This window comes from Wyeomyia smithii, chromosome 2 (assembly GCF_029784165.1).
Source record: "Wyeomyia smithii strain HCP4-BCI-WySm-NY-G18 chromosome 2, ASM2978416v1, whole genome shotgun sequence".
Classification (NCBI taxonomy): Eukaryota; Metazoa; Arthropoda; class Insecta; order Diptera; family Culicidae; genus Wyeomyia; species Wyeomyia smithii.
In genome coordinates this window covers 270,648,764-270,674,212 of record NC_073695.1, presented here as the reverse complement: position 1 = coordinate 270,674,212, position 25,449 = coordinate 270,648,764, and the positions used below count along the sequence as shown (strand labels likewise).

Below are 25,449 nucleotides of genomic sequence, written 5' to 3'. Positions count from 1 at the left end.
CAGTATTGTCTGAAAGTACAACTCCAACGTCCGATTCACCTCGGTATGTTTATTGGAATGTCTGTGATGAAGGAGGAAATGCGCGGGCGCAGTAACTGCTGCAACCGTTCCGGCATATCGCCTGCTCAGTACAATGATCTGACAACTAGTGCGTAAATTCCACTAGCAGATGCACATCGAATGTGTCTCTAGTTTAGATCTCACCAAAACAGACTGTAGTTTTTTACGATTTTCCCATGATAACCGCTATAACCTTCGCGCAAGAGCAAGCATGGTTTCGAAGAAAGAGAAGAACAGCGGAAACTGAACGCGTCCGGGAGTCAAAGTTCATTGAATTATCATCAGGGAGATTTTTTGTTGTCTGGCGTTGGCTAGGAACGAAAAATTAGTTACTCGTTGTTTAGTTTTAGCTGTAGCGCTCCGATGTCTGATATTTCTTTAGCTCTATACAAAACAAAAATGGTTGTAACCAACAGAAATAAAGGCTAGGAATGATGTCGAGTGGATAAAGGTTTTATATTGTCCTTCAATATGTATCCTTAATCAAAAGTTATGAGTCAAAATTGATTATATGCCAGCTTTTAATAATTAGGTTTTTGAGCAAGTAACGTTTTGTCGTAGAATGCGTCTTACTTTAATAGGGTGAAACAGCATGAAACTTTAACAGAAATCAAGATTCCAAATGCTTACAACGTTGTTACCACTGAACGGATTTAAGTCTTTGATATCTCGAGAACGAATTTCTCTAGTTTATGAAAACAATTTTTGAAATATTTTTTCATAGTTGAAGGTTAAAATTCATAATCAAGCGCGTGCCCACAATACAGGTCGGACTTGATCATCCGGAATTTTATTTTTCCAATATATTTTTTTTTGCTTCTCAAGATTTTAGCCTTTTTCGCTTAAGAAATAATTTCTGGTTACGCCACTGCATCATACAAGTAAAATAAAAAAAGGAAATATTTATTTTATGTTCGTTAATAGCAAATTTGAATATTTTCCTTTGATTCGATCATCCGGACAACTCGATTATCCGGAATGAAATTTATTTTGATGTTTCGGATAGTCAAGTGCAACCTGTAATATAATCCAAGCACGATTTGCAGCCAAAATTATTGTTTTGGTGTTAAATTGTTGGTTTTCTACTGAAAATGATTTTGTTATATAAGAAAAGTACGTAAACTGAGGCAAATTTTATGTATTTTCGAAAAACAAAAATAACTCGTTGATATAAACAAATTAATAATTACAGTGCTTGTTCGATTTTATTGCGGTCGAAAAATTTTAACGTGAATTTGTCGAAACCGTGAATTTAGCGAAATAATAAATTCTTTATATTTTTGCGCTTTCGTAGTTCAATGGAATATAAGTTCAAATATATAAGATACAAACGAATATACATCAAATAATTAGTTCATAATATTTATCTTGATTGCCCTGTCCAGAAATTTGAGCTCATAAAACTATACAAAAACGAAAATCGAGCGTGAACTTGGCGAGTAGTGATAAATACGACTGTTTATAAAATCGAAAAAGCACTGTATATTAATTGTACGTTTTCTCAATGAATTTGGGCCAAATTGCTACGGTCTACGAAGAATTTCGTTGAGTCACCCAAAAAATAAAAAATTTGCAAAAAATGAAAATATTTCAATCATTTTTTTCTACAAAAATGCATTTTTTCGAAAACTTTTTTCTATAGATTTTTGAAGGGAACACAAACAAGTCAGGAACTGTACTTACATTTGATGATTTTGATGGTCAAATTTAGAAAAACTCAACATATTTTCTGTGTGGCCCATGGCAGACTCTGTGGAGTTACAATCCATTACTTTCCCAGTTTTATGAAACTTAAACAACAAGCTCTTAATTGTATGTAAAAATACCATAAAAGCTTTAGTAGAATTTTTTATATTCCAACATATTCAAAATAACTATTTTTCTTCATTTCTGAAATCACTAACTTTCGAAGCGTTTTTCAACATGAACCGTTTTATGTATCTAGATTTTGTTCAGATCAAAAACTAAAAATCATGTGTAAATATCATGTACAAATATGAAGGCGCCTAAATAAAAAAATTCGCGTTTTAGTAATGTAGGATGCTCCTCTATATGGGAACCGTCTTATGTGCACTCTAGCAAAAAGATGATTTACTGAAAACCGGATCGAACAGTAGCAAGCAGACTTCCTACAGCGCAGCAGGCGACGATTTTAGCAGCCAACTGTTTAGTGCACAGGATAATTGCGGGACTAGCGCTACGATCCTACTGACACTAACAGTCTCTCCCGAGCCGAGACTCGAACCTACGACGACTGGCTTGTTAGGCCAGCACCGTACCTCGAGACCAACTGGAAAGTCATTGCTGAATATTGCTAGTAGTAATTAAAACATTGAAATCTTGCTTTTCTTCTTAGTGTTCATTTTTCGACCGCAGACGGCAAGAGCAACAATCGAAAATGTTTTCATTAATTCACTATTTCCTCGTCTTTTTTTTTGCCCTGTGGTTAGCGATGTCGATCGGCTAGCTCCCTCACACGGTTTCCGATCAGGTCGGATTCGGGTTCGAGCTGGAAATTTTCTTGACTCAGCACTGGGGCACGGTGTATCGTTGTACTTATCCTACAACATGCAAAATGTGCCAAAAACAATATCGATAACGAATTCTCTCAACTAATTCAGTTGATCAAGACCGCTATTAGCCCCCCAGGCTAGCGTGCGATATTATTGCTATGTAATTGTCTTGATCTAGCTGTTCAATTTGTATTACACATACTAAACTACTCAATAACAACAACAAATAAATTTCAAACACTAGCCCGATAGGTAGAATATGATCGATCGCGTTTAATAAGAAAACAATTTTAGCGACATTTTAATCGCTTGAAATGAATAGTACTGCATATTTCATAATTTGCAAGGTAAGAAAAATCAGCACTGCTTCCCTTTGAGCTAATGTATTTCGTAATAGCTTTAGCTTCGGACTCAACGTACTTGGCTAGCTCTTCTGGTAACAGCAATAGTACGGGAGGCTAAACTTGGCTGCTCTACCGCTTGTCCATGACCCGCTTGAGTCCTTAATGCCATCTTAATGACGAGTTTGTAGACGGTTGAACAGTTGACGAAAAACAAAGGCTCTCGCATTCTCACAATAGATCTACGATTCTGGTCGCAGTGAGGAAGTCCATACTGAAAAAAAAGGCACTCGCATATCGTTCGTCTTTATACCTAAAAAACGACGGGCAGCGTAGCCCAACTTTATTTTTTACTTTCTTCCATAACACCGTGTGCGTAGCCCCGTCCACTTGTCGCGTTAATCCTCTCCGTAGGTGTTTAAGACAATCGCACGGGTTTATTTCAACACATCATCATTCATTCGTCCTCTGACTTTCGCGCGACTCGAGTATATATTTTAAAATCGGTTCCAGTTCATATTTATTCTTCGTGTTTCTCGTGACTACGTTACTACCACGTGGGAGGTAGACGTAGAAGCAGACGCACAGCCAGTCCAAAGGCTGATGACATACTGAGGCGTAAAACGAAGCGAAGCAAAAAGCGTCGCAAAAGCGCCTGAGCTATTTCTTCGAACGTCTATGTAAAACGCTCAAACCGGTCATACTTAAAGCGCATCGACGCGTCAGTAGGGGCGGCGAAACAGAACGAGCACACTGCTCTGACACGCTTACATGTACGTAGTAATGCCCTGACTATCTATTGATCTGGCGGCTACAATGTACTTTGCTGTGGAAGTGTTGGAATTTGCGGGAAACGCTGCTAGAGATAATAAAATTTGCCTAGGGAAATGTTCTTCCGAATATCCAAGCTGTTATGCCTCCGAAGAAAACAAGAAAAAAGCATTTTCGAATAGTTCTCAGCTCTTCATAAAATTAATTCAACTGTCCTTTCAGGGACGATTACTTGATTTCAATTGAAGCAGTCAACGAGTTTTTTACATCTTAGTATTATACGGTACACGTGAGTTTACTATCAATAAAAAATTAACACAATTCTTGAACTAGCCACATTTAAAAAAGCCAATTAAAAGCATCGTAAATACCTACCTATAAGCCAGAATAATAAATATGTCTGCGATCAATTTTCTGAATGAGTTTATCAACTTCTCGTGCGAACGTGTCTGGAATAAAACCTATTTTTTATAGATTGCCAACCAAAAAGCGTATTATCAAAATAAAAGCGTTTATTCGTGACGTTTGTTCTTAAATTAGTCAGTTGAGAAATTTGCATCAGTTGTTTTGTTTCACAATTTCGAGTTGCACAAATCAAAATACTTGATTTGAACAAATAATAGTACACTTTATGACTCATTAATAAAACACTCAACAAAGCGTTTATTAATACCAACCCTACAAACAATTGCGGTTTATAACAGCTTACTAGGCTGTAGCTCAGCCAAAAACCGTTTAATAGTAGCTTAACAAGCTCTAAACCAACAAAATTGTTGCCTGACAGTGTGCGTATTCTACGTCAGTTATGCGGTCGTGTCTTGGATACAACGTCCTTCTATTTGACTACCTAAAATTGGCAACAGTATTATTTTTCCAATAGATTTTGAGTCAAAATTAAGCTTCTGTTTAGGATTTAAAGTTCAACCTGGCGTGTCTTAGGACTAGAGTTTGGATTCGACCAACGGATACGAGAGGGAATATAATTTCGGGATTTCGTTTGGACTTTGGGCGTAGATCACGATTTCAATTTTTACCGAATTTTAATTTTACTTTTATACTCTAACATGTACGTTGGCTACGAAGTCTGTCAGTGTCAGAAGGTCAAAATTTGGATAGCGGAATATAATCTCTACAATTTACGTTTTAAAATTCAGGCGGACTGGGACTTGGTCATGCAATGGGATTTAAATTTCTTGATTTGAAATTTTTACTGAGATTTTGAGTTAGGCCGGTCTCAGGCTGATTTGAGTTGAAATTCAGATTTTGACGGAGTCTTGGGTTTAAACGAAAATTTTATTCGATTGAAGATCAAGAAGATCATAAAATTAGACTAAGATAGAAATTCGGAATTGTAAATCGTACATGGACCAGAATCTAGAGTTGGATCAAAATCCAGGGGTGGCATTGCGCAGCTCGATTCGAGCAATTTTCACTATTTCGAGTACGTCACATACTGCCAGTTTTGCTTTAAGCTCAAAAGGGGCTGTCATTGTCATTTGTCCTTTGGCTCATCTAACCCGCCAATTCGAAAAAAAAAAATAATAAAAACGAAACGTAACGCCCACCAGCGATCATTTAGTTTTGTTCGAGTTACTCGAAACGAAATGCGCATTGTCACCCCAGATCTGCATTTGTTTTTTTGAACGGGTTTCTTGATTTGTTCTTGAACAGTGTTTTACTGACTGAAATTTGTATTTTTCGGTGGAAATCAACACCCGGATTTAAGTGGATTCGGACTCCAGTGTTTAGTCTTTAATGCATGTTTAATGATGATGTTTAATGCAAGGTTTCCAATAACTTTATTTATTGTTAGGCGCATTTTTGATGTATTAAATGAAAATTTGGGATCGAATAATTTTCACATATAGTGTATCAAGCAATTAGTGCAGGTCATAATACTGTCCATTGAAGTTAAATAGCTCGTAAGAATATCCTGAGTGTTGTTACTGGCTGTACTGTTCTTGCTGTTTTACGAAAACAGAACTTTGAATGCATTCGAAGGCTTTCAAAACAAAATGGGTATAGTTCAGTTAGTTTCTTCACCCCGCTACTTCTATTACTCTGCTCATTGGCTCTGCTCATTGGCAGATTCCCAGAAAACTGATCCAAACTTCTACGCTGACAAGAAAACTTTTCTGCAACATCCGTTATCCCTGTGCAGTGCACTTTGCCATAAATTCGAAATAGGTCATCAAACTCCCATTTGCATCGCGTCCCAGCAACTCCCGGTGGAATGCGTCGCGGCCCGGAATATGGCCATTTTCATGAGACCACATAAATCGGGCCCACCAAGTGTCCAAAGCGGAGAGGATCGAAGTCTGGAATGCCATGGCAATCAATCTTTCTCATCTCCCCCGGGTCTTGTTAGTGTGCGGTATATGTACAATGTTGGTGGTTATATTGTGACCAATGAAAGTCAAAGAGAGGGAGAAAAAATAGAAAAGAATGTTAATTCAAAAATATTTTCCATGGCTATTTGTTGCTGTGTTGTCCAGACTCCAGAGTAGAGCTGCACTGTCTCCGGTGGAATCTGCCCTCAAAGGCTGTTCTGATGCGTTTGATATTTTGTCTTTGACGTTGCGTATTGATCCATTTGCAGATGAATTGAATGTTTTTTGTTCTTCGGATATCGGTTTAGAAATTTTGGGTACAAATTTCAAACGTTTGGAACCAACACTACACTGAAATATTTTTGCTAAGAAAATGATTGGAGCAAGAGAGCACAGTAACGACAGTGCCGGTTTTTAACCGGGTAAAGGCGGACACTTTTGTAAGCGAGAGGGCTTCACCTTTCCGGAGATTAAAAGATCTATAGGCTTTAAACCTCGAAGTGTTTATCGAACTTACGACCGTAGGTTCAACATCAGGAAGCTGGTAATGCTAACTCTAAACATAGAAAGAGCCGGTTTTGAGTCGCGCTTTGCCTGAAACCACACTGGCCGAAGTCTTCCCGTTCCTACGCATACTGCGAGGCAAGCCGCCGTTATGTCAACAACCGACAGAAGCCAGTAAGACTGCATCTACTGTAGGGAAATAAATTTCGCGTCTTCGGTGGCAGTAGGCAGAGTGGCATCAAAACGGGTGGCAAAGCAAGCGTGCGTTCTGTCTTTCGCCACGAAGCATTTACCGCGAGAACCCACTTAGAGGTTAAGTGTTTTTTAGTGTATGGTAATATTAGAAGAAGTGTCATTTGAATTGAACAAATAGAATTATTGTTGCATTATTTCGGATTTTCGGTGAAAAAAGGACTGGAATTGAATAATTATTTCGTGTTGATGACGAATGTGCGAGTTCCATACTTATCCTGATTGTAAATGTGACTTTCAGGACCATTGTTTTAATTTCTTAACACTATTTTCATGCACCTTTCAGTTAGTTTTATTTTCTCAACGGCAAAGTCACAATCTTGAAATTTCAGCAAAGCACCAAGAAAGAAACGTAAAAGGGGATAAATATCACTGATGTACCGATGACAAAATTTGAGGGTGGTTCTCTATGAAACTCAATAAGGGATAGTATTGGGACACACTGACACTGTTGACTTTTGGAAAACTAAGACATTTTTCAATAGGAACTCATTAATCGTCGACTTGGCAAGCAGAAAAAAAAACTCGAATGAGTATTTCTTTGGCTACCCTAACAGAATCTTCTGTGTGCTTTGTTACCGGTAACATTAGGCTGCAACGCTGTACATGGGAACGTGGGATGAAGACTGGAAGTATCATGAGGATCCGGCTTCGGAGTTGCATTTGGGGAAAAAGCAGACTGAATCAGCAAGAGCATGATGTTTGTATAGCATATGGTGTTACATCGAGCCATGAACGATGCTAATTTGTTTGCTTTTCAGCATAATCATGTACATGTGACTGCCTCGGCACAGTAGCGGAGTAGTGGGCGATTGAGTCTGAGTCATTTGTGTGAACTTTCGAGCGTTGTGTGTTCCGGAACGAGTATCCACTCTCAAAGAGTCACGGTTTTTGTAATAAACTTCAAAAAATAGTTCAGACATACTTGAGTCAACAAGTCATAAAGGCTCACCATCTTGACAGTTCTCAAGAAAACTTGCTGTTGAAGTTATTTTTTTTAATTAAAACAGTTTCATATTTTAGTGAATAATTCCATACACCAATTCTAAGCATTTTTTTTCGATTTTGTTTATTACAGCACAACAACAGCTATCCATTACATTGATCCGGTACACGTTAATGCACCGCATAGTGCAGACAGAAAAAAATCATCACCTGCAAAAAAAAGTTAACTACGTTGGCAGTTGGTTTGTCGTTTCGCGACCGTTGCTAAACGCGCCCGGTGGCAGTGACCGCTAACACTCGAAATCCACTGCAAATCGATACGCAGCACCAATCATCCATCGGCTTTCGCTGTCTGTATGTCAGGAGGAGCCCCGTGAAACCCCAACAACTGCGAGTCTGTCTGTGCTCATCAGTTTACTGAAATTACCCGAACCGCTGGACGGACAAAATGGGCGTATAGAACTAGGCCCATACATATCGGGTTTGGTTATTGAACTGCGATGAATTTTACGTTCCACATCAAGCCCGACGGTGAAGGCGAACAGACACTGAACACCACTCGTGTGAACGATAGTAAGCATTCGATTGACCGCTCATAGTGTGTACGGGTACGACCGGTAGCGGCTGGCTGGCGTGGGTGGTCATCCGGAGCTCCGAGTCCCATCTCCATTCATCGCCATCGCCGGAAGTGAGAATTTAGCTTCTATTTCGGTGGTGAACGCTGTGAGCATTAATTGAAAGTAATTGTAGTTGTTGTTTTGTGTGTGTTTGATTCCAGCTTATTTGCATATTTACGTGCTGTGTACGCAGCAAGAAAGTTGGAAGCGCGTGATTCTGATGTGTTATATGTTGTGACATGCTATAAGAGCATAAAAATTAAATTCAACCGTAACGATCGAAAAGGTTCCATTCGAAGGTGTAAATGTTGTGCTTTGTGCTACCGTTTTAAGCAAGGCCTGTGTCTTGCATAATTTAAACGCAAAGCTTACGTAATTGCTGATGAAGCAGAACAAAATTATTGAGTGCTATGAATGAGCCAAATCCTACACGTGTATGCAGTAGTGTTTTGTGGATAATTTCCGTGTTATAGTTACGAAAACGTCGTAAACCGTGTAACCCCCGGCGACAGTTCCTGTCCGAAAATGGGCTTGGCATCGTCGAAAGCGGCCAACAGCATAGCCGCCAGTAACGGGGGCGTCGGTGGTTCCAAGTGCGGCAGTTTGATCGTCGGAACGCACCATCCGGATATTCAGCAGCCGTGTTCACTGCTACCGTCACCGTCGAGTGGTATCAGCAGCATCGATACATGGAAACCGTCCAGCTGTCACGTACGGCAGGCCAGTATCCGGTCACGCAATTTGCAGCCCATGCCGGACATTGGCGAGTTAGATCGGCGGTTCGCGAAAGTTCTGGTAAGGATTTTTTTGTATTAATTTATTTTCATCAAATGTGCAAATTTGATTTATCAATATTAGCGCATATATTATTGACGAATATTATTACACCCAAACACTTACCGAGTCTCATAATTGTATTAGTCGTCACATTCCCTGACTGTTTAGTTCTTTGTTTCCCCTATGGAACGGGAGTTGTCTTACGTAAATTGATGTATTCACTCAGCCATTTCAGTGACTGGAGGCATCGCCAGCTGGAGACCTTCTGCTCCTTCAAAAACAAATATTTACACGTTTGCTGAAGCTGCTGCTGGTGCTGCTGTCGTATACTGAACAAGGGAACGATGAACGCAAGTAGCTATGGTTAAACGAGGAATACAGACTTAGGCCACTAAACCCAATCGGCACCCGTGTGCTTTAAGCCTGTATCAGACTAACCGTTGTAGCGGTTGACCGTTACCGTTCCGTTCCTTTTCGACCAATCAGAGCACAGCGGTCGACCGTCGCTTGTTGTTGTTGTAAAAAATAGAATTATTTCTATTTTTGCCGCCAACCGTTCCCAACGGTTGGCGACTACTGTCATTGACATGGCGAAGGCAAACGAATCTCTTCACACCTACACAAGATCACATACAGAGACTTGACAAATGAAAATGTGTGCTTCTCTTTTTGGCACACACGACAGCCAGTCAAAACATTGATAGCACCGGCAACGCTGGTTGGCGATGTCAATTTTCGACCAACGCACACTGGCAAAAATGAATCCAAATTTCCACTAATTAAAAGCCGCTGGGCTGGATACCTTCAATTTAGCATTTCTTATGTAAAATTGGTCAACAAATTGATTGGCGATGGTTTCATTTTGGACAGGGCACGGGAAATGGTCTTTTTCGCCTCTTTTCACCCTATTTTTGCGTATTTTTGAAAATATAGACCCTTTCCCGTGCCCTGTATAGAATGAAAATATCACCTATCGATTTATTGGCCAATTTTACATAAGAAATGCTATATTTAAAGTATCCAGCCCAGCGGCTTTTAATTAGTGGAAATTTGGATTTATTTTTGCCAGTGTGCGTTGGTCGAAAATTGACATCGCCAACCAGCGTTGCCGGTGCTATCAATGTTTTGACTGGCTGTCGTGTGTGCCAAAAAGAGAAGCACACATTTTCATTTGTCAAGTCTCTGTATGTGATCTTGTGTAGGTGTGAAGAGATTCGTTTGCCTTCGCCATGTCAATGACAGCAGCCGGCAACCGTTGGGAACGGTCGGCGGCAAAAATAGAAAAGATTCTATTTTTTGCAACAACAACAAGCGACGGTCGACCGCTGTGCTCTGATTGGTCGAAAAAGAACGGAACGGTAGCGGTCAACCGCTACAACGGTTAGTCTGATACAGGCTTTACGATCTTGTTTAGGTTGATATTCCAGCGATCTCGGCACGGCACCGTATAGAGATGTTAGCAGGGCCGTTTGTGCATGAGTGTCTCGAAAAGTTCAAGAAGCTAGCGATGCACTTAAAAGCATTCAAAAGGTTTTGACAGTATTCGAGTGGGATCTGCTAGTTCGAAGTGTGTCGTTATATTGCACTCACAGAGAAAATGCGCCGCTAAATATTGTGGGTAGACCTTTTATAAGTGTGCCACTACTTACCTGCGTATAATAGCTTCTTGACAGTATGACGTTTAGCTCTTGATAGAAGTTACGTAAAAGATATGTCGATGATTCACTAACTAATTCTGAAACCAGAAAAGTTTTAATTGGTAGCTGTAGAAAAATACTATAACTACTCCAATCTATCACCACGTTGAACACATACAAGTGAAATGTAACTTTGTTTAATACAAAGGTTTGTTTGCCATGTACGAACAATCACCTGTTTATTTTGGGTAGCAAACCACAAATTTTGACTTCTCAAAATAGATTAGATGTTATTGCTAACTTATTGACTATAAATTGAACCGTAATTCGTAGCAATTGAGGATTGTAACGGTTTTTGTCGAATATTCGCAGTAATTTTAATTGACATAGCTTCTAATGGTTCAACACCAGTAAGTCTATGTAATTCGAGTGTACCAAACCAATTTTATTCTGAATCCTTTGAAACGTTTCCTTCCTTATTAAACGACAAGTTGACAGAATCGGTACAGCATAAAGCATTGCTGGTCTTAGAATTGGTTCGTGAATCGAAAGTTTAATCTCCAAACAAAGTTTAGAATTCCTATTTATGAGAGGATATAGACATCTCGTACATTTAATGGACATTGCTTGTATACTATCACTGTGCTCTTTGAAAATAAGTTTTTCATCGCAGATTAGTCCCAAGTACTTAACCTTGTTAGACCAATTCAAAAAAATCCAATTCATCTTGATGACGTGATTATTATTTGGCTTGAGAAAAGAAGTTCTAGGCTTATGAGGAAAAATGATCAATTGAGTTTTAGAGATATTAAGAGAACTACATTAGTAGAACTCCACTTTTGTAAGCAGGAAAAGAAAATGTCTAAGCTTTTCAGCAATAGACTGCATATGACACGATCACTTTCTCCTTCTACAAAAATGCTTGTGCCATCACAGAACAATGATTTTGTGCATCCTGAAGCTGAAGCAAGAAGATATGAAGTACAATATGTTGTACAGGACTGGACTTACCACTGAACCTTGATGTACACCTGCTTTGACAAAGAATCCATTTTGAATTCTGGCAGTGAAGTTGCAAACTTCGATCAGATAAGTATTTTTTTTCAATTTTAATTAAAAAAAAAATGAAAATTAGTGTTTACCAGTTTTGCAATCAAATCTTAGTGCCAAATATTGTCGAATCAATGTCTTGAAGAACAGCTGAAGTAACGTCGAATAGACGAAATGACTTGTTTTACGGGGAATGCCAGCAAGCGGTGGAGAGAAAAAACTAGCTATCTAAGCATCGTCACAAGAGAAAATGCGGCCGAATATCGACGACCTCGAAATGAGTTAACCACGATTCTGAGGAGAAAGAAATACCAGCAGGAGTACAGTGATCGTAATGAGCTGGAGCAACAGTGTCGGGCTAATGACATGCGCAAGTTATACGAAAAGGGAAACTAATCCCGTAAGGGCTACACACCGTGTCCAGATATGTGTAGGGACCACAAAAGATCAAACAATGGTCGCAGTGGTCCAAATCTTATAAAAAATGTGTAGGGAAATTACAAAAAATGCGTAGGGATTAGCACCTCAATAGCAGAGCAACGGAATGAAGCGGGAGGAAAGTTAACATTGGAGTGCCTACAAACGATAACAGCGTCTCAGTTCCCTATATTCTGGAGATTAAACGTGAAATTGGGCCAGTAGAGAACAAACGAGCCGCAAGTAAAAATGGACTACCGGCAGACCTTCATAAACACGGCAAAGAGGCACTAGCAACGGTATTCCACTGTGTAACTTCCAGGATTTGGGAGGAAGAGAGACTACTAGAGGAATGGATGAATGATGCCCGTGGCATAATGTTGACCAACACTACCTACAAAATCATCTTCTAGATTCTGCTTCGCCGTCTTTCTCCTCTAGCAAAAGGATTCGTACAACGTACAACGTGTCCACACATCATGATTTCGTGGACTTCAAGGCAGCGTATGATACAGTCGATAGTTGGTACTACGGTTTCCGGATATATTGACACGATTTATCAAAGCTACCCTCGCTCGAGTGATGTGTTACATGGGTGTATCGAGGACACTCGCAAATCCCTTTGAAGCGCACAGATAGTTGAGACAAGGTGATGGACTATCCTGTACGTCAGCGGCTCTCAACCTGGGGTACGCGTACCCCTGGGGGTACTCGAAAGCCTTCAGGGGGTACGTGAAAGAAAAATCAGTAATGGCGGACAAAGCAATTATTCTCTATAATACTTCATTTGTTGGCCAATCTAGCCCCTAAAACAAGACTGTAGCAATCAAACAAGCTACAGTTTAATTTGGAACCTTAACTAGACTACCACAACATAATCTACCATTACTCTTTCCCACTCTACATGAACATTCCAAGCCAAGGGGTACAATTGATATGGAAAATATCGCCAAGGGGTACGCGGACAAAAAAAGGTTGAGAACCGCTGCTGTACGTTATTCAACGTTGCTCTTGAGGGTGTAATTCGACGAGTGGGAATCAAAACAAGAGGCAAGACTTTCAGCAAAGGTAGTCAACTCATATGCTTCGCAGACGACCTGTGCGAGGCAATCTACGCCAGAATAATAAGTAAGAAGACGACGTGTTCAAGTTGGAAATCTGGCTTAGTTTTGCCTTCGCAGAACGCCTTATTGTGGACTTGAATCCGGCGATGTTTGAACGAAAAGTGTTGCGGACAATATTTGGTGGAGTACAAACCGAGAGTCGAGAGTGGCACAGGCGTTTGAATCACGAGCTGCAGGCATTATTTGGAGAGGCCCCTGACGAAGAACGGAGAGCTGCAGCTGCGATGGGCCGGACATATCTCGAGGATGCCGGACGACAGTGCGGTAAAATTGGTTCTTTTCAAGGATCCCACCGGCAACAGAAACAGAGGGGCTTGACTAGGTTGAAGCGGGTCTGCGAGTGTCGAGACAACTAGGAAATAAGTAATGAGTAGCCCAGTTCTAATCTATTCTGATGGATTGAAATCTGCGTCCAACAAAGCTTGGCATTAGCAGACCAGAATTTAGCATTTAGGCAGACGCATAGTTAATTTTTCATTAGATTGCTACTAGAACGCATCAATTCCGTTGGAAACTGATCGAGTTAAAAGCACTTGAAAATAGCCAATTTTTGTTGCTTATTTCGATCTTCGCGTTCAGTTTTCCACCCCTATGGAAAACCTTTTTTAAAGACGAAGTTCCACGTCAAAAAAATGGCAAGAAGAAGTTTATAAACAACATCCGCTAACAAGTGTGGCAAAGTCATTTAAACGCCTAACAGATTTCAAGATATATCGATCAGAGACTGGTAGCGTCCTAACAAAATCCAATAAAAATCTAAACATGAAGATACCTCCAACTAGTGTTCGATATCGCATCGGGTGGAGTCCAGAAAGACCGGTTCGCAGTCCAATTGGACCGGAACATGCAACATCCGATTTTATTTTTGAGCGGAACCGGTAACGCTACCGGGGTGCGAGAAAGTCCGGTTGAAAAAAGTCAAACGTAATTCATAAGTGATAAATTTACAGTGCAGGTTCTTATATTTACATTATTACAAAAATCATAGTCTGAATTGATGTGACAAATTTTGAAGCCCTGGAGATTAATTCTAAAACGTTGTTAATAAGACAATCACAACTTTCATTGCTCTGTTAATTGTAATTTCACATTCAATTTTTCACGGGAACCCTCCGAGCTGTCAAGAGGTACGACGGTAGCCTAACAAGACAGTCGTCATAGGTTCGAGTCTCGACTCGAGAGAGACTGTTAGTGTCAGTAAGATCGTGGCGCTAGCCACGCAGTGAAGTCTGTGTATAATAGACAGGAGGTCGAATTCCGAATCGGAATGTTGTAGCACCAAGGCTCTGCTTTGCTTTGCTTTTGTGACACAATCACAAAATAAAATAAAACAAATGGAATTACTTTTACTGTTTACCCTTTTTCGAAAATATTTAAAAAACATCCATAAAAAATGTAAGTGATGTTTTTTTCGGATTTAAAAGTTTTTGTGTTTTTTCGGAGGTTTCGAAAAATAGGCTCATTTTTATGCAGGTCTCGAAATTTTCTTACTTATACTGGACTGACAGGTCCCTGTTCGAGTAATTATCAAAATATAAGTTCAACTTTAATTAATTAATGTATTTTACACTTGGTGCAACAAAAGCCTATTACAACTCAACATTAAAAAATGTAATTCAATAGCCTTTAGCAGAAAAACAGTAACACCACCTACAAACATTTTCTTAGGAAACCAACCAGTAGAAAAATGCAAAATCGTAAGGGACCTAGGCGTAACCTTAGACTCCAAACTTACATTCATAGAACATTATAATACAATTATCAACAAAGCAAATAGTATGCTGGGCTTTATAAAACGCTTCGGCCACAATTTTCAAGACCCATATACAATCAAACTATTATATATAACATACGTCCGACCAATTCTTGAATACTGTAGCATTGTATGGAATCCCTATATTGCCACACATGAAGAACGCATTGAATCTGTCCAAAAACAATTTCTTTTGTAAGCTAAATTGGACATCATTTCCCTTACCATCATATGAAGCACGCTGCATGCTTATAGACATACAAGCACTTAAAGAACGCCGCGATCTTTCAATGCTTTATTTTATCAATGACATTATTTCTCAACGCGTGCAATCTACTCAATTATTATCACAACTAAATTTTTATGCACCCAGTCGTCAATTAAGAAATCGTAAAATATTTTCGGAAAATTCTCACAGAACAAATTACTCAAAAAATGGCCCAATAAATCGCATGATGCGTTACTATAACCAGCACTGCGAAAATATCGACATCACCATGGGCAGAAATCAAATAAAAAAACGACTAACTACTGGAAATAATGTATAGAATATAAGAAAACATTGTATTATTATAACTGTAGTCTACATTTGCTTGACGAAATAAATAAATAAAACAACTGATCATTTCCCAATTTATTTTGCAGTTTGTAACAGCATAGTTGATGGGTTATTAACAAAAAAAAAAGAGTTTACCTATCTTGAAAATGACTTTATGACAAACCAGTCGAACAAAGATGTACATCGACTGAAAGGCTCATAACTTATATAACTCTTTGGTCGATATGAGATACCTCTTAGGTTCTATACAGAAAACCGATCGCGTTTTGGTGAAACTTTGTGAAAATTTTTCAGACACAGAAGACACATACCTGGAAAATCAGGGAACGTCAGGGAATTTATTTCAGGGAAATCAAATATTTCAGGGAATTCAAATCAGGGAAATAAGGGAATATCAGGAAAAACTGAAAAACAATCAGGGAAAAAATTAACCGAGACGCGATTCTTTTTTTAGCCAAAACAGTTGTTTTTTAGCGTAAACGGCTAATGCCTTTACTGTTTGGTTCATATCCGATCGAACACTTTTTCCACTGGGATTTTAGAGTTGCGTTTATGTACGTTGCAATTTTTTGTGCTGAATGCTGAAAAATATCAGGGAAATTAATGTGATACCGCCCATCTTCAGGAGGAGAGTCCGACTGGTTACAACTTATTTATACGTTGTTCGTATACATCAGAGAGGAAAGAGATGCTACAAGATACTCAGCTTTGTTATGTTGAATAGGCAGGATGTGATGGGGGGATCGTCTTCGTTCATCAGCAGTTCAGCCGAATTACTTATGTCAAGCGATTCCCAAGCATTACTTTAATTGTTAAAAAACATTAGACATTGTTTGCAACAAGCAGCATATTTAAGCTTCAGGATTCAAAATGGCGTTTTAGGTCGACTTTTGGCTTCTGCAGTATCATGACGATACCCAACTGGGTGGTAATCGCCATCTTGGATTCAAAAATTGCATATGGAGTCAATTTCTGCCCTCTGAGTGTCATTCAGGTTCCGGGAAACGCATGTTGGATTTGGTCATTTTGGATTGAAAAATGGCGCCTGGAGTCGATTTTGGCTGTTGGCAGAAAACAAATTGACAGTTTGATTATTCAGTGTAGTTATCTTTATGTTTTCAGCTCTGTTATGATGTTTACGTTTGAATTTCTTTCAACTTATCACGAACCCATTTTATTCTCAATTTATGAAAAGCATTTAAAAATTGATTTTAAAACATCACTGAGCTGCACAGCCTGAATGCAAACAATTAGATGATGTACAAATGCCATTTGCTAAATAATAATAAGCTTATATAAAAAAAAAAAAATATCTTAAGACCATTACCAAGTAGGATAAAGGAACAAAAATCAAAAGCTCAAGAGCTGGGAGATTATTACTAGGAAATATAAAACTGTTTATGTACGAGCTGCTGCAAATGTTGTGTTTGTTTCAACTCTAATTCAGAATAGACGTTATATCGCTGAAATATGTTTTTTTTGCAACGCAAACCAAGTGTACAAAATCGCACGTGTTTAGTAGAGGTTAAAATTTTGGCCGTATACATTAGCGGTAAACGTCATCCGTTCGTCAACAGCAGTGCGGTAACCCGCAGTCATCTGCGGTTGTAACTGATTCCGTTTCATGGTACTGATGCCTCGGTCTTCGCCCGCACCCGATCGATCCAACAAACTTTCCAATTATTCACCATCAACCTCACTGCCACACACTGCATTGAAGTCTTCCCTGTCTGCCACAACCATTCGCTGCCAGGAAATCCGAAATGCTCTATTCCCACGCGCTACGGTTACTTGCAACAACCAACCAAACCCTGATTAGTCAACGTGCGGGTGGATTATTTAATTAAAATGTGTCGTTTCTACTTTCTCCCCTAGTACAACTCCTCTTTTTTATTAACCCGACAATCGTTCCTTTACATTAGATCAAGCCGTCTATCTTTCGGGAATTGATTTGCCCTTGACTCTGTGTGACGTCTGCGAAGAGGAGGGTCCCGTACCGACCCAAACGCTACTGTCAATCTAGCGCTGCAGGGCACATGTGTTTTTGTTCCGTTCCGTGCCAAGTGCGACGGATTTCTGTTCCAGTGTGCATTACTACTAAACTGTCTGTCAGCGAAGTTTTGATTACAGGAAGTGCTGCGCCATTAGTCAGAAATGTTCCATGCATTGTAGCTGATGATGCTATACGCGCCAGATTGTTGCGTTGACAGTGTAAAGTTCTGGAATTGTTGGCAAGCCGTGATATAATGCATTGTCATATTTCACCGTCACGGGTAAAATGAGTTGCGTGATAGTGCACTGCACACATTTTTTTTAAATGAAAAGGACCCCTTCATGCGCTATTTGTTCAGTTTTGATGGCTTGGATTACCAGACCGGAGGAGGTATCGCATTGATCCGATGTGAATGCGACCACAAAAATGCACTAGAAGCGGTTGTGTCGATTGAATGAACAGTAGTGCAACATTTATTAAGAATGTATTAGCGAAGGTTTTTGAGTAAAGGTTAAAATTTAGTATACTGTTTTTGTTACCTCTATTTAATTAGCAATGCAAACAATCACCAATACTTCAGGACTCATAAATTGTTGAATTTCGTTACATGATTTGAATAATCATTAAAATTTGTGTATGACGACGGTATATTAAGAAACCAATAGAAAATGATATCATAAAAGCAAACACGTTGCTTATGGTGAAGACTAGAAGCCCTTTATAAATTTTATGTATGTTACGCGTTTAGCATTTATCTACGAGTCAATAATTCATAACAATAGTGAGGAATTTAACGCGAAGCTCTCTATGGATTTTGCATCCGAAAAGAATTGTCATCAGCTTGAGGATTTGAAGTGAAATTTTCCTGATCAAATATATAAAAATATGCATAAAAATTGACCTAAATGGATTTCGTTATTTTTATGCTCAATAAAAAAACCCACGCCGGTCATACATAGCCTGTCATTTTGCATTCGGTGCATTGCCCAGGATCTAAACCAGTGGTTTTCAACCTTCTTCAGTTCATGCACCCCCTTTTGATAATTTTTACAAGCTTTTCCCCCCCTATGGGCACCATGAAAGAAAAGCTGTAGTAATTAAAAAATATAAGGCTTTTTAAACTTTAATTTTGACCAGGTTTCAAGCAGGAGCAGGAGAACACCAATACACGGGCATACAATTCAGCATCTCTTGTGAAGGTGTGTGTGACGATTTATCGTTAACAAGCACACTTGAAAAAAAAAATGAAAAAAATGTCGCACCACCGTCAATCACAAAAGCCCATTACATGTGAAATTTTTCCACTCGCAATTCCCCCCCTGCAACGGTTAAATTCTCCCCTAGGGGGGAATTCCCCCCCGGTTGAAAACCGCTGATCTAAACGCTTGTAAAAACACCGAGTATATTATGAAACCAAATCACGAATAATGCTTTTCAACGATATGCAGCTCATCTTGTTGTGCAGCCCGGTGACAGGCTGGTACAGTTTCCGTTCAAAGTTGACCGCCGAAAGGAGAAATCGATAAACAATGCAGACTTCGTGCATGACGCCCTCGCGGCAGCCCGAGACACTCGAGGCTGGGGCTTTCGCTTTCAATAAATATTTAAACACAGTTGGTATGCGGCCAGACACAGGCCAATGAATGGCACAATAGTTCATAATAAATATCTGGTATGACTCGAATACACTGATGGCCTAAAGAATCCGGCCGGACCGGGTCGGTAACAAGGGGAAACAATGTTTTTTTTCACGATTGCGATCCGTAGTAAAACGTACAGAGTGGCGCTCGTTATTGTTCTTGCGAAATGACTGATTGTATTCATAAACTGTACACTTTAGTACCTGCGAGAAAATTGCTTTTTTATACCGATATTAACATATTGCAGTTGATATGAGACTTGTCGTCGAAGCCACGTGCTTTATTTATGAACTTTTTTTTTAATTTTTCAACATTTCATGTGATCTAAAATGACTTATTATTTATAAGAATTTTACTAATAGTAAAGGTCAAAAAGGTATGTATTCCGTTGAGGAGCTAAAGATATTATCCAGGCATCCTATCTTTAGTTCCTCAACATGAGCAAGACTAAACCTGCAAATCGAATGTGGCTATTTCAATCTTCAGTAGGAAGCAACATATAAATTACTTTAACTGCTCCTAACCTGTAAATGTGATAAATAATGCAAATGTTTCCATTCAAAGCAACGAAAACTCTACCAAACCTCTGGCACTACACTGATAAATCCTAATCTGTCTTTTGCTCACTATTACCTTAACGTCCAAAACAAAATTTACATAATTAAGCCTAGTCGAAAATAGCGGGTGTTCTTTTTATGCAAATCATAGTTTTGAAAGGAACTTAAACCTATGCCAGGTAACAAGAATCTTGAAGAGAAACACAGCGCCAATCAAACGTGCGTAAAAATAAAGAAGCAAAACGAAACTTCTTATACCATTTTGTTCTTAGAAACAACAAAATAAGGTTTGTAATTTGAACTCCTAGAAAATTTCCGTCCCTTCGTAGCAGCTGGCTTCGACATAATCTTTATCGCTATTAAATTGTGATTCATTTGATTGAAAAACAGTATCTTATCAATACACTCTGTATGACATATGGCCCTATCGTGAGGCAGGCTTGGCTGATAAAGCTGTCTTGAAAGAACAGTTCCTCGACACTATAGAGGTGACCGGAGGCATTTGTTCTATAATCACGGCACATGACTGAGCATACATTGGATTACTTCCGCAAAAAGTTTAGGTAAATAAACGGGGCACACACAGGAGGGAAACGACACAATGAATGAACGAAACAGACGATGAGGAGAAGGAAACGACACATGAATAGACACCATTGAGACTGGCATTCATCTATCTAGTATCTTCTGTCAAGCTAGGTTTCCTCACTTGTGAAGCGAGGCAGGGTAAACAAGCGCATGTTGAACCCAACAAATAAGCTGCCGTATTTCGTTCGAGGGGACTGTTAACACCAGAGATGGAGTGCGTTTCCAGGGAACGGCGTTAGGGTCACACACTATTTCCACACACTACTGCATATTGTGTGTATCGACAATGGCAGAATGAAGTCGTCGTCGTAGGTAAAAATTGCACCAGATGATAGCAGGGATGAAACTAACCAGGTGAAAAAATAGAACGTTATTAAGAGAAGGAATCAAACACACATTAGTAGGTGTGTACAATAGATATAAAATGACACACAACTAGCTTTCAACTGTGAATGCAGTAGTAACAGCATAAATTCAATTGAGACTGTGAGTACTATAAAGCATTCACAGGTCAAATAGCAAATCGGTTTTTCCCTGTTAAAGCTAGCTTTATCAAGAACTCTGAACAAATGAATAAGCTCCATCTCGGTGTTGGCTTGACTTAGAAAAAAATGTTAAGTAGGCAATATGTTATTGTACTTCCGGAGAAAAACGATAGAAAATTATTCAATCAGTCGCCGGATAAATTCGTGAACTTTCATTTTCTGCACACACCTCGTCCACCTCAGCGGCTAGTTTGTTGCAATTGCTTGCCATCTGTGCAGCATCCCGCTTCACCTTTGCAGTCTTCTTTATTTTCCTTCTGATTATTTCCCAGCACTTTTCGGTTGGGCGGAATTGGGGGTAATTGGGTGGGTCGATATATTTTGTGATGAAATCCACCTTGTTGTCACGGTAACACTAAGCAACCTCCCAGTTTAACAGGTCTTCTGTGTGCTCTAATAAACGGTAGAATTAGCTTTTTGAGCCGCTCTCACTCGTATCGTATTGTTCGTGATAAAAACTTTGGTTTTCCACAGTTGCAAATTGCTTGCCAGATGATTAGTGTCCATGCCAATTTATCAGTAAAAACAAACTTGAACATAACCCTGTGCTGTAGCGAGAAAAATTTTCTTTCCGGGAAGCTGCCCAAAATACATCCTTCACGTATGTTTCGTCGTCCATGAGCAACGACTTTCACCTTACAATTTTCGAGCGCATGTTAAAGCCACTGGGTTTTGCTTTAGCGTCCCGTTGGGTTGTTTACAGGTCTCCTCCGAGCGATTTCCCAAACCGAGAGTCCTAGGTTTGACTTGATTGCTCACAATACCTTCCGGTTCAGCTGCCGATCGTATGTTCCACTACGACGCTTTATCGGATCCTTCCAGGCCACAGTCATTCGTACTAGGAAGCGTTTGAGCACATCATACACAGTTGATTGAGTGAATTTCAGGGCGGACCACGTCGAATGTCTTTATATTTCACGTGTCGAGATGAAAAAGCTGTCAAGACATTACAAATCCGACCACCAGGGGCTCTGCTTCACAACTGCCAATATTTCCGGATTCTAAATGAAGTAACCTTTACTATTTAAGAATAAAAAATTCTTACCATTTTGTTTTTTTTTCTGTTTTTAAGTTTTCATAAGGAGTATTTTTTTTTTACTTCAACTAAGTTTACCAATCCAATCCGGATCTGAATATGTATTCAGAGGAAAATGTACACCGAAAGAATCATGATAAAATTATTTTTTGTAATTTTTCTCGAATAGTGTCATCTTCGATATACCTTTTTTAAAAGAAAGTATAGATTGCAGGTGAAATCTGCTAAAAATTTACTCCATACGTAGTGATGAAGGAAAAGCAAAAAAAAAAAAACGATTTATCAACGTTATAAAAATAAACCAAGGGATCCAAAAAAAACTATTTTTTATTGGCAGTGGTGCTAGATAGATTATTTTTTGCGTTGAAAAACCGAATTTTAATTTTTTCGGCAAATGCAAAATTTTACTTAAGAAACACCTATCAATAATTTGAGTCAATCTCCAGATACAACATTTTTATGAAAACACTTAGGTTTCTCAATGTTCATCAATCATACTTATTTGAAAATGTCTGTCAACTTCCTAACCCAAGGAATGATTTTTAGGATTTTCTGGTCATTAAGGAATAGAAAAAATCTTTTCTTTTTGGCAGCCATGTCGCCAGCTGTTCCTCCATTCAATGTAGCATTGGATCTTTTAATCAATTGACGGCTCAAGGAAAGAAGGGGAGGGGGTCAAGGAACCGAAATACTTCGAAGCAAAAGGGGCAAAAAATACGCCGTAATGGGTACATTTCGTACGTTTTCAAAAGTGTCACTTTTTATTAATCTAATCACAATTCACAAAATGATATGGCTATCCAATTCCCACTGTTATTATTTTTTGAGTCTCGCAGTATTATGGGGAGCATTGCTTTATTAAAGTTTTTTGATATGAGAATCAATTTCTCGGGTTGTTCTTTGGGTTAAAACGTTGAACCTTAAAAATTCAAATTTAAATTGGCAGCATTTGCTGAAAAATGTAAACTTAGTTTAAAATACAAAAAAAATCAAACTGGCAACACTTCCGGGTAAAAATGATTTATTTCCTTCAAAAATCATCTATCTGTATTTTTTGGTCGTTTTACGTCTACATATTGGAAGTAAAACGAAGAAAGGGTTTAAGAAAAAATGCGTTATTTTGTAACAAAGAGAGGGGAGGGGTCCTAATTTTGAACGATTCAAAAATCGGGATTTTTCCAAAGTGATCCTAGATGAGGCCGCATCCAAGTGCTATAAACACCACGTATGGAATGATTTCTATATTAAACTCTTTAAAATTTTACCGTTCTCCATTTAAAAGTTGCAAATTGCACATTTTTCAGTAAAACAACTATATGTGACAATCTTTAAACTAAAAATCCAATTTTTACCTTTCTCAAACGCTAGCCGCGATCAGACACATACAGAGGAGTAGAACACAGACTTTGGGAATCCATATGCACATTTTTGTTAAATTGCAAACATGTACAGTAGGGTGGCAATGGGTGTATGAAAAAAAAATCACCATCATCTACCACCATCATACACCAGATCTCGTCGTTTCATGCATTTTTAACATTTGGCGTCGAAAAAAAATTTTCGATTTTCCAAACTTCGTGCACTTCCCCCTTGGTTAATTTTCGAGGTTCGAAAAATCAAAACTTTGAGCGCTTTGAGACAGCCCTAAACCATGTCCGATTGAGCTGAAATTTTGCACAGTTTTTTTTGGACCAATAAACAAAATGTACATGGTTGGTTTTAGAAATTTGACATGACCCTTTTCGCTGCCACCCTAATGTACAGTAACTGCTAATTATTATCAGAATCTCTTTCTACTTGCGCAGACTTTTCATAATGTTTGCAGTTTTTTTTAAGTTAAGTTATGTGTTAGTAGTTTATTTTGCACGAACTTGGATTTTAAGCATTATTTTCTTGGTTTTTGGCAATTTTTTTAATTTATTTTCATGTATCATCAAGTCAACTGAAACTTAGCAAAATCATATTTACTGCATTATTTTCAATGTTTCCCCAAATCCTTACTATTTCTCAAGTTATTGACAATAAAAAATAAAATTTATATTATTTATAAACGCAAAATTATCAATACTGGAAACACTGTACGCAATATCTGATGATGTCATTCAATTGAAATTTTCAAAACCTTTAAAAATAATGTCTAACATTGTCTGTATCTCTTAAGGTCCCTGAGATATAATAATTTTTTGAAACGTGGAAAATGATGTTCTGTCCGAAAAGTCAAAAAATGATGACGCCTCGCTATTGGCGGGGAGTGCACAGTGGTTTGAAGCGCGAAAAACGTGATCGTCAGCCTTTTGAGTATAAAAATGCAATTTAAATGCTAGAGTGTATTCGACAAAATTGTTGTAGATAATAGGGGCATTTTTTGAAGCAAATGAATTTTTAATTAATTCACCTAATTTTTCTAAACTAGCAAATTAAGTTATCAAATCAACATGGAGTGGCACAGTGATAGACAATGTAGAGAAACTTTACTGAAGACACTTTGGTTTTATCTCTTGAAAATCGACCACATACAGGTAGTTTTATAAACAGACATTCTTAAAATTTCTAAAATCGAAAAATACCAAATAACTTTTTCTGATGTGATTTTAGAGGCCTGCTATGTTCTAGACATTGTTTCATATTTGAAAAATACATCATTCTGCACAACATAGCTTGGGTGAATTTTTTAAATTTAAAAATGGACTTTTTAAAACTAGTTTTTTTTTTTTTTGAAAAGCTGCAAAAAACTTCAAAAACACCAGTCTACTCGAAAGATGGAAATTAGTACTAGTTTCTCCAGGTAGTTTCACTAGTTTATTACAGTCTCTTGAAGACTTGGGCGTTGGTAAAAAAATTGTTTTTTTTTGGTTTTTCAGCGTTTTTTCATGTTGTATTTTTCTTCATAGATGTACAGAATCGAAAGGAATTTTGAATCAAAAATCTATTTGCATCAGAAGATGCTCCTGAATATCTATAAAAACTTTGTCGAAAACACTCTAGCATTTAAATGGTAATCGGAGTAGGTCGATGCATTTGCGTGATCACCTTGGTATTTTTTTTAAGGTGGCGGGGAAATTTGCGAACAGACACCTGAGAAGAAAACTCAGAGTGTGGGGATGAGATGTTGGGGTAGTTACACTCCCCCAAACACCTACTGATCCCTGTCCCGAACCACTAACACTCCTCCAGTTTCCAGCCCTCGTTCTCCCGGAACGACGGTGAGTTTTACATCGGGGAGTGGCTTTTGTGTGTGATGCATCCTCTATACTCTTATAACCTCCTAGCTAACTACCTGTAGAGTGGTAGTTAGCTACCACCCAGACAACCAGAAGTCACATAAGATTGCACGGATTACCTCGTATAAAGTTCTATGGCACATCAGTATCGTATTGCTGTATGAACAACGTATGTGTTTAATCGCATATGGTGTTATTTTGCGAACTTCTTGTGATGAG

General features: G+C 38.6%; 1 protein-coding gene across 10 annotated transcripts in view; it reads left to right on the top strand.

Moving 5' to 3' along the window:
• The window catches only part of LOC129721937 (formin-like protein), an 87,364-nt gene that overhangs the window by 2,769 nt on the left and 59,146 nt on the right, over positions 1-25,449 (top strand). For 4 of the 10 annotated variants that reach the window (XM_055675065.1, XM_055675067.1, XM_055675068.1 and 1 more), the window contains one exon: positions 8,495-9,128. In XM_055675065.1, the coding sequence (XP_055531040.1) occupies positions 8,859-9,128 (270 nt within the window). In that variant the 5' untranslated portion in view covers positions 8,495-8,858. Of the gene's footprint in view, positions 1-7,849; positions 9,129-25,449 lie in introns of all 10 variants that reach the window. The other 6 variants (XM_055675064.1, XM_055675061.1, XM_055675062.1 and 3 more) reach the window with 4 other exon arrangements.